At 36.6% G+C, this 16320-nt stretch overlaps 1 protein-coding gene across 1 annotated transcript in view; it reads left to right on the top strand.

Moving 5' to 3' along the window:
* RYR2 (ryanodine receptor 2) overlaps positions 1-16320 on the top strand; it is a 689571-nt gene that overhangs the window by 415477 nt on the left and 257774 nt on the right. The window contains exon 25 of the mRNA XM_070568189.1: positions 2259-2342. Coding sequence (XP_070424290.1) covers positions 2259-2342 — 84 coding nt within the window. The remainder of the gene's footprint in view (positions 1-2258; positions 2343-16320) is intronic.

The following is a 16320-nucleotide window of genomic DNA, read 5'->3' as shown; positions in this document are numbered from 1 at the left end:
GGTTTGGTAGCCTCCTTGATACTTGCATAACCCTATACATATCTCATTGCACGCAAGACACTATATCATAATTAACTATTGTCTGTGGTCCTCACTAGTCTGTGGGCTTATTCCCAGAACTTAGCGCAGGCCTGGCACACAGTGGCATTCAACAGATATTTACTGAATGGAGAAATGAATGGATGGAGAAGGATGGCAAAAAGCTTCCTGTCCCCTGGCCAGTGTTTGAATAAGTATAACCTGTATTTGTTCTGTCAATTTTCTATTCTTCGATTGCTGACCAATCTCATTTTAATTGGCACATTCTTTGTTTAGATAATTTTATAATTTCAGTCAGTTCTTGCTCTATCCAGTTTTGCAGTTTAACACTCAAAGGGTAATTTTATGGAGTCATCTTAATTTTGCTGTATATAATCTAAAATTTCACTTTTCATCAGTGTGTGTGTGTGTGTGTGTGTGTATGTACATACTTATTGTATGTATATACATACTTGTGTGTGTGTATATCTATGATATATCTATATATCTCTCCAGATTTTCATTTTTAAAATGTTGTGGAGGATAAGCATAGATTGATTTTAAATCCTTGCTACATCCCACCTGGAACTGACCAGACTTTAGAAATTCTGCAGTCCAAAAAAGATATGCTATTATATCTTATTCTATCAAGATAGGAGAAAGCACTCATTGTCATGGGTACTAAAGGCCAGTTCTATATAAGCCTGGAGGACTTTCAAGGTTAAATTCTAAATGTGAATGGTAAGGATCTTTCTCGGGAAAATCAACAAAAGGTCATTCAGTGGAGGAAGAAATCCAGGATATCTAAGAAATGGGTAAACAGTTCCTGGCAAATTGGGACCCCGATATGTCATGTGAAAATGAGACTTTTCTAGACAAGAAAGTCCAGAAGAGGATTTCAAAAAAACATTTAGGAAATTTAATATATGATAAAGGGAGCATTTCAAATCAGTGGTAAAAGATGGATTATTCAGTAAAGATTTTGTGGAGAACTGGGTATACATCTTGAAACACAAATTGAAATCCCTACTTAAATCATACAGTCTCCCCCGCCCCCTACAAAAGCAGGGACATTGTCCTTCAAGTGACTTTACGAGCAAGGAATCTCTTTCTAAGTACCACGTAAAGCCCATAAGCCGTAAAAAAAGATGGAAAAGTTCAGCGTTATAAAACAAATTTAAAACTCTGCATAGACAGAACACCACAAAGAAAGTAAAAAGACAAACAACTAGAGAAGAGACAAAACTAGAGAAAAATATTTGCAGCTCATATCTCAGACATTTGAAGAGCTTCTAAATACATCAACAAAAACCGAATCTAATAGAAAAGTGAACACAGTATTTTCACAGAATAAAGGAAGTACACATATCTCTTCAGCATGTGAAAAGGCACTTAAATGCTCTTGTATTAAGAAAAATTCAAATTAAAATTATAATGAGATACCTTTTAAACTATTAATCAACAAAGGTCAAGCAGTTTGATAACTGTGCTGGAAAAGGTACGGGAAACAGGCAGTGTCATGCGTTGCTGGTGGGAATGTGAATTATTATCAGCTCTAGAGACATTTGACAATATTTCTCAAACTCTAAAATGTACAGACCCTGTGACCCAGTAATATCACCTGTAGGAATTTATCCTACAGATGAAGGATATAGTACATGTGTTAAATTTATGAGGTTATTCATTGTGGCATTGTTTGTAATAACAAAAGACTAGAAACAGAAAATTGGGTAAAACACTGTGACACATCCAACTAATGAACACTTCAGAGTTGTTGAAAATAACCCAGTTTTATATGAAGGGCAGTATATCAAGGTTATATTGTCAAGTCAAGATAGCAAATTGCAGAGAACTGTCTCTTGTATATACCCATTGCATAGAAGGGAAACAAAACCACGCACACACACACGCACACACATAGCTGCTTTAGAACATGTATAGACTCCAGCAGGACATTCAAGAATTGGTAGCAATCAGTGCCTTTAGGGGAAGAAAGGGCTAGAAGGAGACTTCCTTTTCAATGTATTCCTTTTTTGTGCCATTTCAATTTTCAATGTCTTGCTCATTACTCAAAAGTAAGTAACTTATAAATAAATGCTTTCCTTTTGCTTTAAAAACAAAAGGCTTCTACTCTGCTTTCAAGCTGGCCTGTTAGACCTTATTCCCAACTGCTATTCTGTTGGGTTATTCTGGACACAGGGAAGGAATGGTTCCCGCTGATCTCTGGTTTTGTTTTCCAGGACATTGTTGGCATTAGGATGTCATGTGGGTATATCAGATGAACATGCTGAAGAAAAGGTGAAGAAAATGAAGCTACCCAAGAAGTAAGTTGAACGTCTTAGCAATATTAAATAATCTATGCACTGGTTAGTGCACCCAAATTACTCTTGATGGAGACCTAGATGCCTGGCTTACACTTACGCTATAAAATGCAGACTCCAAATGGAAACTTTCTGTGTTACACGAGGGGCTACATCAAGTCTGTGGTGCAACAAGAGTCTCTATCACTTTGTCCAGAGAGGAAACAAAGCTCAGAAAATCTTTGGGAGTATGCTATAAAAAGTGTGTTATTTTCCCTCTGTGTGTGTGTGTGTGTGCGTGTGTATGTGAACACGTGTGCTCATATTCCTAACTGATATGTATGGCTTTCCACCAAAAAAATATAATTTTATTTGCTTTTAAAAGAAAATATTTTAGGAATGGTTATGAAGTTGGTATTATTATCCCCATTTTAAGGGGAGAAAACTGAGGCACTTAATGCAATGTTGGCGAGTTTGCATGCTGTGCTGCCACCTCTGTCTGTGGTCCTGTTTAATTTCTTAAAACCTCCGCCTTCTCATGTGTTCACAGGTATTGATAGTCCCTTCATAAGGAAGTTTTAGGTATTAAATGAGTAAGCGCTCAACAAATGATAACTGTTTCATGTTGTTATTTTTTCTTCATTTTTTAATTTAAGTATTCAAGCCACTTTGCTGAGGCCCATGCATGATAAATAGTAGGCCTGGAAATATGTTAAGTAATGTCATGGAAATAAAAACAAAGTAGCCACCTCGTCATCTTCATCAGTCACCCCAGGCCTCGGGTTCCCCAGAGAAACGTAAAATCAAAATAGAAATCGTACGCTTGCTGTGCAAATGCGGGTTCAAGCAAGTCCTCCAGTTCAACACAGTTTTACTCAGTTGCCCCATTAATTTAAATTAAAAAATTTATAAAAAGCTACCTTACACATTTTTAGGTTCTAAATTTCTTTTTAAGTCTAAATAGTTCCAAAGAATGCCATTTATGTCATATTTCCCATATTTACATTTTGAAATGACACTTTTATGCCAATTTTTTGTGTATCTAATAAAAGATTCACAATGATTATATATGTACCATCATCTATTTAAAAGCTGCATGTAAAGGATGTTGATAATAGGGAATTTCAAATCATTTTGTTTTTCCTTTTGAATTGTGTTTCTAATCCATTTCCCATATGCACTATTACCCAATTAAAATATATTTTTATTGTTCAATCATACTTCTTTATAAACAAATATGTATCTAAATTGAATTTTTAATTTTTTGCATTTTCTGCGATCATAATCACTAAGTATTAAAATTTGTCTTCTGAGTTATAATTATTTTTAGTTTACACGTGTTCAAAACAACATAAATTAATTTTTGATAAAGTTCAATATAAAATGTAAGATTTTACTGAAAATAGCTCATAATGAAATAGATTCAGCTATTCTTTTTAGGATCATATGGTATAGCCATGTATAAATATTATTTATTGTCGTAGAGACAAGTTGCAGGGTCCGTTACATATTTTGTTCACATAAGTAAATAATTTTATTATTAAAAAAATCACTCAGTTCAGTGAACCAAACTTCATAGTCATTCATCATTAAAAAACATGTTTAATGATCTATCGTGTGACAATTCAATCATGTCCTTGTTCAGTTTCTTAAAGGCAAAAGATTGGAAACTACCTTGTTTGTCAAAGAATTTATTATCCTCTCATTTAAGTCACTCAGTTTTTTGGAAAGTCTATCATAAAGGCATTATTAAGACTAAAAACAACAACAACAAAACTAGTTACATCTGTTACTCTTTCACTTAGAGATACCTTATTTAACCTGGTGTACACAGGGATAAGGAGGTGGAAATGTAATTGCAAGTTACCTTTGCCAGCATAATATATTTAGTAAATTATTTTTGTCGTGTGCTATGTAAGTGTGTATCTCATCAAAACCTTAGAGCAAAGTAGTCAATCTGAAAAGGCTACATCCTGGATGATTCCACGTATATGACATTCTGGAAAAGGCAACACTATGGAGACAGTAGAAAGGCCAGTGGTTGCCAGGGTTTGGGGGGCAAAGAGAGGGATGAATGCGTGGAGAACAGAGGATTTTTAGAGCAGTGAAAATACTCTGTATGACACTATAATGGTGGATACATGTCGTTACACGTTTTTCCAAACCCATAGAATGTATAACACCAAGAGTGACCCCTAATGTAAACTATGGGCTTTGGATGATAATGATGTGTCGATATAGGTTCATCAATTGTAACAAAGGAGCTACTGTGGTGGGGAATGTTGATAATGGGGGAGTCTAGGGGGGCGGGCCACAGGGTATGTGAAATTTCCCTGTACCTTCTTCTTGATTTTGCTCTAAAAAATTAAAGTCTTAAAAAAAAACAACTTTAGTCAGAATTTAGCTTATTCAATCTGTGGAATTCATCTGCTATGAAACCTTCTTGGTAAAGCGAGTTTTCACTTGTCAAAAGAATCAGTTTAAACAGCATTATCTCTTGTCAGAAAAAATCTGGCTTCTTATTTCTGTTGAAACAAATGGGTTAATATATGTTTTTATGATAACTATCTCAATTCTGTTCTGTAAATCTAAGATAGATAGATAGATAGATAGATAGATAGATAGGACACAGGGTTTACAATAAGTTATTCTCATGGAGGAATTAAGGTCTTCTGCCTTCCTTAGTCTTTTTACTGATGCTTTTTGTTTGTGTTGCTCTCAGTTACTATGCATTATTGGAGAATAAGTGGAGAAATGAAAAAGGTGAGGTCATTAAATGAAAACTGTACTCATTAAATGAAAACAGTATAGACTGCTGACAGTCTATATTATATCTAAATTTGCCATGAGATACTATTTTATTCTTACTCTATTGGCAAAAATTAGGGAATTTGATAATAACAAGTATTGATGTGGTTGCAGATCAGCCCAAGTCTAAATGGTTGGAATGTTTTTACAACCATTTTTAAAGCAATTTGGCATCATTGTGTAAAATTAAACATTTGCACACCTTGTTACCCAGCAGTTTCACTTCTAGAGATATGCCGTAGAAAGTTCACACCAACAAACATGAAAGCTAGAGTTCATAGCAATATTATTTGTAATTATGTAAAATAAGGGAGAGATCAGAAAGAGTGGGAGGAATATTATTCAGTATGAAGATGGATTAAGTTGGATATAGTCACATACTAAAATTAATGAAGTATAGTTATAAATGACAACATAGATGAACCTAGAAAATAATGTCAAGGATGGATAAAAACATATCCCACAAGTTATATAAAGTATAGCACTCTTTTTTGAGGATCAAAGACAATTAAAACTAAAAAAAATAATATACACACACGCGCACATATCTTTAGGACTGTATGCTTATTTGATAAGCCTATTTTTTAAGCAGTAGAATAATAATTCTAGATAGTAACTGTCTTTGGGATGGAGTATAGGAAAGGGTGTGGGATGGGGAGGAGCATCCAAATAGATATAATGGTGCTGGTAATGTTCTAATTCTTAATGTGGTGGTGGATTAATGGAGTTCATTTTATTATAATGCTTTAAAGGATATTCCTTTGAATCAAAAATAGTTATTTTTTAAAATAAAAAATATCATGATAGATGTGAATCCAAATATATCATTAATCACAGTAAAAGTAAATGGATTAAATTCTCCAGGTAAGGTACAGAGATTGTCAGATTGGATTAAAAAAGATAGCTCATGTTGTACACACCTCAGAAAAATAAAACCCAGCTATTGAAGACACATCAAGAAATCCAGAACAGAAACGTTGAAAAAAATTAGAACACAATGCAATAAGAAATATTACTCAAAAGGAAACTGATGCAGGGGCTGGCCCCGTGGCCGAGTGGTTAAGTTCGCGCGCTCCGCTGCAGGCGGCCCAGTGTTTCGTTGGTTCGAATCCTGGGCGCGGACATGGCACTGCTCATCAGACCATGCTGAAACAGCATCCCACATGCCACAACTAGAAGAACCCACAACAAAGAATACACAACTATGTACCGGGGGGCTTTGGGGAGAAAAAGGAAAAAATAAAATCTTTAAAAAAAAAAAAAAAAAGGAAACTGATGCAGTTTCCTTTTTATCAGTTGTCCTGTGTAAGACAAAATAACTCAGAGAACAAAATTAAGAAAAGAAAGTCACTGTAGAAGGATCAAGAAAACAAGCATTTTGCTGTAAATACTCATTTATGCACCAAATAAAACAGCTTCCAACAGCAAAATATTAATAGATTTTCAAAAATAAGTAGACAAATGTACAATCATAGTAATAATACAACTCTCAGAAACTATGTATAACAGACAAATGTTAACAAAGATTAATAAAAATTTAATTACATGCAAATTGAAACGTTGATATATATAGAACCTGCACACGTGGAACATTTATAAAATGTAACATCCTTTACTACCTGAAGACATTGATATCATAAAGATCATATTCACTGAATCACCAGGAGTAATAGTAGTAGCAAAAAAATCCTGTAAAGCCATGACATATTTAGAAATTTTAAAACATGGTTCTAAATAGCTTATGGATCAAACATATCAACGTGGAAATTTAAAAACACAAGAATGGAAAAGGAAAAGACTTCATATCAAAACATATGGTTTGCATGTATAAAGAAATACTTGGAGAAAGCATGTTTTAAAAGCTAAATAAGCAGGAAAGAAAACCCTGAAAAGATTGATAAAGGAAAAAAGAAATATTTCTTTTAGCAATTTTAGATATTTTCAGAAGAGATAGCAAAATCTAATAAATTTCTGCCAAAATTTTCAATAGTTAAATAATATGGACAATTGTGTAGAATAATATCAAAACTGACCCAAGAGGAAAGAAAATGTTAGTAGAACTATAACTTCTAAAGGAATTAAATTAATAATTTAACACACACACCCCCCCCCACACACATCCCAAACAACTTTTCCATTGATTTCTACCAAATATTTAAGAACAGATTGTCTCAAATGAAAAAGAAGCAGTACTTTACAGCTTATTTTCTGATAATAAAATAACCTTGAAACCAAAGCCCAGATCAGGGCAGTATGAGAAAGGGAAATTATAATCCAGTTTCACTTCTGGGCACAGATGTGAAAATGCTAAGCAAAATATTAGCAAACTTAGCAGTTTATAAAGAAAGTATATTATGACCAAGCTGAGTTTATTCCAGTAATGAAGGGATGGGTTAACATTAGAAAAAGTATTTGTTACGTTACCCCCTAATAAAGTAAAGGAGAAAATTCATATGATCATCCTAATGCATTTCAAAATAAAATATTTCAGAAAATGTTTTACTGATAAGCACATGAACTCTCAGCAAGCAATAATCTGATAGAACCTTTTTAACCTGTCAAAATGCCAACAGCAGCCAATAATCTATAACTAAAACACAAAAGTTTTCCTGTTAAGATTCAGGAATGAGGCAATGTAAGCCACTATTACCTGATGTATTCAACATAGCCAATGCAATGAGACATGAAAAAAAGTATGAGTATTGGAAAGGAAGAAAGTCATCAAGAACAGGTAATATTGTTATATAGAAAACTCAGTAGAATTTACAGAGTTATTTATTAACAATAAGTTCAGCAATATTGCTAGGTCAGCATCTCTGAAAATACCATTTAGGTAGCATTTATAAATGCAAATTAAAAAAAAGGAAAAGAAAAAAGAAATCCCTAATTCCTAAGACAGTTAAGAAACTTAGGAATAAATCTAACAAAAGAGGCAAGAGACTTCTGTGGACAAAATGTTTAACTTTGATTCAAAGAATATCTAAATAAATAGAGATAGATCATGTTCATGGATGATAAGACAAATATATCATTTCTCCCCAATCTTTTTTTTTTAAGTATGCTTTTTGGGGAGGAAGATTGGCCCTGAGCTAACATCTGTTGCCAATCTTTCTCTTCTTTTGTTTTTTTCTTTCTCCCCAAAGCCCCAGTAAGTAGTTGTATATCCTAGTTGTAGGTCACTCTAGTTCTATGTAGGATGCTGCCACAGCATGGCTTGATGAGCCGTGTGTATGTCCCTGCCCAGGATCCAAACCAGTGAACCCCAGGCCACTGAAGCTGAGCGTACAAACTTAACCACTTGGCCAAGGGGCTGGCCCCTCCTCAATCTTAAAATCAACATTATTCTAGTCATTCCACCAGCAGAGGTTTTCAGCAGTTTGATAAACTTATTCTAAAATGTATATGGAATTGCAAAGGCCCAAGAATAGCCAGAAGTTTTTTGCAAATGAAGATCAACAAGGTTTTTCAGATATCAAGACTTAGAATAAAGCTGTGGTAATTAAGGCAGTGTTATAATGGTATTGGGATAGACAAATTGAGACAGAGAAAGCCTCCAAGTATACCGAAATTTGACATATGTGAAAGGTTATTCCATAAGTGGGAAGATGAAATCTTCAATCAATGGTATTTAAATAACTGATTAGCAAAATAGAAAAAAAAAGTTAGGTCTTTACCTTGCACTATATATGAAGATTTGCAGGTTAATTCAAGAGCTAATTACACAAAACAAAAAACTTTCTGAAGACAAGCGACTGGAATATCTTCATGACCATGACGTGGGGAAGGATTGTTTTTTTTAATCAGAAAAAACACAAACCACAAAAGAACCCTCATTTCATTTAAGTCTTTGCCAAAATATAAACTCCTCTAGAGGTCTTCCCTAAGCATCCTATCTATAATGCACTGGTCATTTCTTTACCCTGCTTTTTTTTAAAGTTGCACTTCTATACCTGATGTTCAGCTCTCTGTCTCCTAAACTGAAATATGTACTCAACAAGGGGCCAGGGCTTTGTTTACAGCAATGCCCCCAGTTTCTAACAAACCTGGTTCAGGAGTGACATCAGCGATGTGGCTGCATACATTTCTCTTTTGTATCACCCTTTCAGTCAACAAATTAGATGCCCATATATGAACAAGAGCACCTTTGCGGGGTTTTCCAGACTTTTCACTTTCCTCCAAGGGACCCAAGAGGGATCTCGCCCACCAGTGCAGTGGGTAGGAGGTAGACACACCCCATAAGGGCTGTGGACCCAGCAGAGCCAGCAAGATGTCCTGAACCCCTCTTGTGGCTGTTGGGAAAGAATCTGGGGAGTGCTGAATTGGGCAGGCATTCACCCACGAGAGAGAACTTGCAAAGTCCAGCCCTCCCAAAGGAAAAAAAAAAAAGGGAAACGAAAAATATGAGTTTGGTTGCAGCGGAGGCTGTGAGAGAAACTTTCTGAGCGCCATCCCACCCCCAAGAAGATGCTAATCGTGCTGAAGGATCTGGCGGAGGCTGCCTCTCCCGCAGGGAACTTGGAGGACAGTGATAGAGGGCCCAGCTACTCCAGCTGGGTGGGATGCAGCTGGAGAAACCCATTACTCTCCACCAGCACTTCTAAGGTGGGAGCTCTGCAACTGGAGGGAGGGAGAATATTGGGAAAGAGGCAGATAAGAATTTCAAAGGCCTTGAAGTGATTGCATTCAGCAGAAAGTGCATGAATGAGCCTCTGTGAGAGCCACCCCCAGGGATCTCCCTGCTGGTCCATGGGCACCCCCAACTCACCAAGTGCTAAACCCACATCTCCCCCGCCACTCTCTGCCAGCTCCTTATTCATGATTTGGAGTGCATCTGAGAGAGCAAGCTTTGGTAAACAGGGAGTAGCAGGCTCAGAAAACAGACCAAGGTCAGTTGGCTAGGAAGAAACCACAAGGGAGATATAGTGTCATCTTCTGGAAAACAAAAGAGAGGTTTCTAATAGGCAGGCTGGTGAATTATAAGAAGCAGTGAAGACAGAGAAGCTTAGCTAAGGAGATGTCTGCTACTTCAAATGTGGCAGCAGAAATGCATAGTTACAAGTAATATGAAACATACAAGTAATATCAAACCAGCAGCTGAGCTCAAAGGCACAGAATATTACTATCTAACTGATAAAGAATTCAAAATAGCTCTTAGTAAGAAACTCAATGAGCTACCAGAAAACTCGGAAAGACAATTCAATGAAATCAGGAATGAAATTAATGAACAGAAGGATTTCTTTACCAGAGATTGAAATTATATAAAAGAACCAAACAGAAATACTGGAGCTGAAGAATTCAATAAATGAGATGAAGAATGCAATGGAGAGTATCTGTAACAAAACCCACAAAATCCTTGAGGACGTTAGTAGAATGTGTGATTTGTCGTAGTTCTGTTCTCCTTTTCTGCCTGTTCCACCTCCTCTTCCTTCTCTCAAAACAAGCATGAAACTGAAAGGTACAACACAGTATCGTCTATTCTTAAATTCAGAAATCTTCCTACATTTATTGTAAAATTAGACTCTTGATCCAGTGCATGAGTTGATGAGCATAGAGTCCAGTTGCTATAGGAATAAAGAAAAATGCAACAGAAGAGGAATCCATTCCCAGAGCTCGTGATCCCCAATATCTAATGTGCCTGAGTAATTGAGGTTTTAAAAGAAATCTATAGATTTAAATGAAAATAAAATCCTTGTGTGAATATCAATGCCGTTTATTTAAACTTTTCTTTATCACTTATCTGTTATTAAATCAACACTAAACCTAGTTGGTCAGAAACTGGTTGCCTGTATATATTCCTGGGAAGTAAGAGGTAGCGTTGAGTTTTGAAAAAGCATATTAGAATCGTCTGAGAGGCTTTTCAAATTACTGCTAAATTCCCTCCTCCTTCCACCACCTTCTTACCCCTAATGCCGTGAAGCCACTGGTAGTGATGGGAAGTGGAGAGGTAAGTGGCAGCTGGGCATCTTGGGGCATACAGGGGCAGATAAAAGGTTAAGAATGATATTCTGAATACATGTATGTATATATAAATTTAAAATGCCTTTCTGAAATGAATGCTTAGATGGATGCTGAATGTGCAGGCCCGTGTGTATACTGTGTATATAGATGCGAGCACATGTACACAATTCAGTTTATGTAAATATTTACCTACCTGGAAAATGGTGTTACACATACAGTTGGATTTTTTCTGTAATGGCTGGGCACTGTGATTGTGAAAGAAAAAAAAATTTATCCACTCTTTTTATGTATCGTGAATAAATTTCAAAGACTGCAAATTTAAAAACGTGCTAATATGTAATGTTCTTCATTTTCTCTGATTGGGCTTAATTTCGTATTTAAACCCAATGGGCCTTGCAGCCAGAATGCAGCTTGGTAGCAGAAACCTAATACTAATGTGTTCAGTGCAAACTCAATTAAAATCAATGGTTTCTGTGTTTCTTCTCACCTTTAAGTTTCGATTCAAATGTCATCTTCTCAGTCGTCTTCCTCAACTTCTTTAGAATTTAAAATTATGCTTCCTCCCATGCCCCCTTTTCTACTTTATTTTCCCGACAGTACTTGCATCTTCTAATATACTGTTACTTTACATTTATTTTGTTTGCTGCCTGAGTCCCCATCAGAACATAATTTCCGTAAAAATAAGGATTGTTTGTCCATGTTACTCAATGATGTATCATTGGTTCCTAGAACAGGGCCTGAAACATGCTACCACCGAATGAATATTTGCTGTTGAGTTTGAATTCAGGGTTTACCCCCTCTTACTCCCAGGGCTACATACATTTGGGACACTCACCTGATGGAGAGGGGGCATTGGATCCTTGGTCATTCTCATTTGAGTTTGCTGTCATGGACTGAATTATATGCCAAAGAAAACCAGAGCTGGACAGAAGTTAAAGTTGTAAAGGCAAATTTTACTCAGGAACTGGTGTAATAGGGGAAGAGAGACCTCACTATTGAACTGGGCTCCATTCTGAATACAAGGACAAGCGGGGTTTATAGCCAAGGGGCAGGATGGGGGTCTGTGGATGGAAATTACTAAGAGGAAACATCAAGAATAAGGGGGATTCTGAGAAAACTGACTTGATTGGATTTTTGCTGAAGGCGGACCAGGGTGATAGGATATCAAGGGTATGGGATGAAGAACATGATCTGATTTCATGGGTGGGGCATTTTCACTAAACTGATCCATCAAGATTCTTGCTAAAACTGGGCTAAAGGGAAAAAGGATGGAGCCCAAGATCAGAGGCCCAGTCAGAAAGGGGACACAGAGGAGCCTGACCCAAGTTTGGTCAAAGAGAGTCTCTGTCACTTGTCTTTATTCTTCTCTGCTGGCGTGTTATGGGCTGCATGTTTTCCTGACTGATCTTTGGTTATGGGTCCACACAGTGGGTCTCTCCTCCTCATCTCTGTGAGTCTTCCAGATCACTGCTCTTTTTGCTTCATTCAGGACTCTTTAGGAAGTTCTGGAAACCTAAGATGCTCTCTTTGACAACTTGGGGAATGAAGTCTGTTGGAGGGGGGAGGGCGGCTTGCCTGTCAGTCTAGACTTGGTTTGTTGCCATATCTGTTCTCCTGAAGCTGTGATGCACAGGGTTGGGTGTGGGAGATTCTGGGACCTGGCTCTTTCCTGGTACAATCTGGGAAGCAAGACAGAAGTTCAGCTCTGCTCTGGGATCTATCTGCTCTCCACCTGGGCGAGGGGTGGAGCGTGCTGGCTTCCTTCTACCTCTCCTCTTCTTTAGGCTCTGGAACTTTCAGCCTGACTGGGGCTGGAGAGATGGGGCTCTCTACTTGATCTTCCTTTAAGTCCCAAGGCATGAGGACCTTGCTTTTTTGGTATTCAAAAGTAAAGCTTTTAATATCAGGAGGCCTGTTTCTAAAGATTCTTGTCTCTGCAATGAACTTTCAAAGCCAATTTTAGAAATCCAGAAGCCAAGAATGGCTTTTTTTGGGTCTCTCTCTCTTGAAATGACCCTTTCTTGGGGCAGTGGATACCTCCAGGTTTTGTTTCAAAGGGACTGTGGGCTGGAGGAAGGCCTTGAAGTAACAAGGAATTGGGGGCAGGGGTGGCACAGCACATCATCATATTACGCTTTTATTTAAAAACAAAACAAAGATGTGAAGTAGTAGACGAAATGTGTCGCTGTTGTTTTCTTTTCTAATTTCTACACGGAAGTTAATTCTTCCGTATTTGTTTTCTGGAGAAGGGTTTTGAATATTCTCTATATCCTTTCTGTGAAAATGTCAGGCTAGTAGTGATTTTTAGTAGATGTGCTTCCAGTCAAACTTGGTCTTAATATCTCTGGTGTGCAGTCATCTGAGATTTTCCTGTTTGTTCCAAGGTACTGAAGGACTGATTTGGTTTTGAAATTTACAACTAACATCCACTGAACTTGGACATAATCTTTTCATGTTTACTGCACATCTTTCACATCAGAATGCCTTCCAAGCTTCATTTAACCTGGTTCATATTAAACAAGTAAGCTTGAGAGGTGAGAGAGGCTGGAAAAAATGAAAAGACTTGCTGCTTAGTGTTTTTGGTATCCTGCCATATTTTTGTTGCACCACTTTAATAGGCCCTTTAGTCGTATTATACTGAGCACTTTTCTCAAAGGCTCATTTAGAATACCTGCTTAGGAAGAATGTGGGTAGGGGGGAACGAAGTACAAAACTGAATTGCTCCTTAATGTGACAATTCATCAATGGGAACAAGTACTATCAATTTTTTGTTTACGTCTTTGGTAATTTGATGCAAATGAGATTGGCAGTTTGCCAGTTTTGTTTTCCCCAGGCAAAGAGGTATTTAGAAAAGAAATTTTACTGTAAGGAAACTGAAGCCCAGACAGTTTATGTAATGTATTAATCTCGCTATTTAGAAACAATTTATTGGATTGTATATTACGTGAAAATAAAACTAAGGCCTAATAACTACAAAAGAATTTTGATACTTTGGAAAGTGAACGTATTGAATGTATTTGTTTAATTCCATATATATTCCTCATAAGCTAAATTTCCAAGATGATTGATGGCACACAGACTTTGCTTATTAAAGTAAGAGAGGTAAAAACTATACCTACTAAAAAAATAGATTGGGAGAGAAAGGGATATATTGACTGATTCCGGCAGGATTTTCCCAGAAAGCATGAGAAGGTAGAATGTCATACATAGATGTCTCTAATACAAGCTATGCATAGTTTTTATTAATATAATTACTAATGACTGTTGCCAAGCAAGGGCTTGCCCCCCATTATGTATAAAGAGCCAATTATTATGGCAACAGCCTTTGGGAAGGGAAAAGTAGCTTTATTTTCAAGATCCCTCTTCAAGGAGACAGGAGGCATATGCTCTCAGATCTGTCTCCCTGATCTAGAGCTTGGGGGAAACTTTATAGGATGAAGGGCAGGGTGGTCTCAAGTGTGGAGATAGATGATTGGAGGTAAGGAGAAGTGAGGTAATTGATGATCGCCCAAGTGTGGTCAGGCTTCACGGCTCTTCATAGGACGCATGTTCACAAAATGGTGGTGTTAGCATGATCTGAGGGTGGAGTTTTCAACCTTTTGGCATCAAAAAGTTCACTTATCAGATATTTGCACAGGCCCAATTGAAGGGTTGGTGGGCTCAGCTGGGCAGAACTGGACAAAGGGTCTCAGTTCCTGAAAAATCACTCTTAATTACTCTGTTGATGAGATGGGGTCACTTGAACTGGTCCTAGAGGACCCATGGTTACAATATGACTTTTTTCTCTTATTTGTGTTATGAAATTCTACTTCCCGAAAATTGTTATAGCAATCTTTCCTTTATTTCTTCTAAATTTCTGCATATCAATCTGAAACTTTACTTGAAACCATTTAGCTTGCAAGATTCATATCAATCACATTGTATTTTAAAGCTTTGTTCTTTGTTTTTTTCAAATACAAAAAGATAATAGTTCATATTAGCAATTGATTGATTTGTATGTACCTAATTAAATTGCATCAAAAAGATGAAATGGATATCATTTGCCAAAGTACATTTATATTTTTTAAAAAATCTTATTTTGATGTAATGATTTGATTTTTTACTTGGTCAACATGTCCTACAAACAGAAAAATGATTTTATAAATCATTGTTGATACCACTAATTCATATTGGTTAAAGCATTCATAATGTTTGCATTTTTATCAAATACAGTATGTTGAAGTCTATGAATTTCAAAGATATTTATATTTATTTTTACTGTAGAAGATAATTTGAAGTATAACAGTGTGGAAATAAGGTTCAGGTGAAATGGGAGTTGGTAACTTTAATTTGGATGGGATTAGTAGCCATTTAAAAAACCACTTTAAGCTTCAAATCCTTTCTTGTACAGGATTATGAAGAAAAGCAAGTAAAATAAATTGTAGTTTATACCTGAAAATGAGCACGAACTAATTATTGTGCTCTTTCAAATAAGCAGATGCAAATGCATCTCTGTGTGTGGGTTTTCATTCCAAACACAAATTAAAGCAACTCTAGTAGATGTTCTGTATAGGAAGAGGAAAATTTAGAAAATAACAAGAAATGCTTATGCCAATATTACCTGTTTTACACATTGGTAGAACTTATCTAAAATTTTTTATGTGGAAGGACCTCCTTCCCACGCTCCACCTTTCAAAAATACCCCCTCATTCCATATGAAGTATTTCTGGAAAGTCTACCATTAGAATTGGTTGCCAGAGGAAGGCCCTTTCTTCTTTTATAATGCACACATCCCTCATTAAGTTAGCATAGGCTCTAATCAGTTATTCATCGATTAATTTCAAAACTTTGTCATATGTGTCTCATCTATGACAACCGGGATGGATCAGGGCCCCCGGAAAATGAGAGAAGGAGAGTTGTGTGCTCTTGTGCTACCGTTTGCTGGATGATTGTGGGAAAGTCAGGAGGCGAGTGAGACATAGAGATGAGAAGGTGGGAAAGTACAAAAGACAGTTCTTTATCGTTGCTCCTAACTCTGCTTCCAGCAAATAATGTTAAACTTGGGAATTAGACTGTGCTAGCTTGATCACCTATTGGTGCGTTTGCATGTATTGGGAGCGTTTTCTGTAGGAAAATATTTTCCAAATGAGAACTTGCGTATGAGCTGTGCTTACAGTTTACAGATTCGCTTGTTTAAACATCAGAATTCTATAAAATACAGTGATTTGTATGAGCGGCTGAAAAATCCTATGTGGCT

Source organism: Equus przewalskii, chromosome 1 (assembly GCF_037783145.1).
Source record: "Equus przewalskii isolate Varuska chromosome 1, EquPr2, whole genome shotgun sequence".
NCBI lineage: Eukaryota > Metazoa > Chordata > Mammalia > Perissodactyla > Equidae > Equus > Equus przewalskii.
This window is presented reverse-complemented; position numbering and strand designations above follow the sequence as displayed.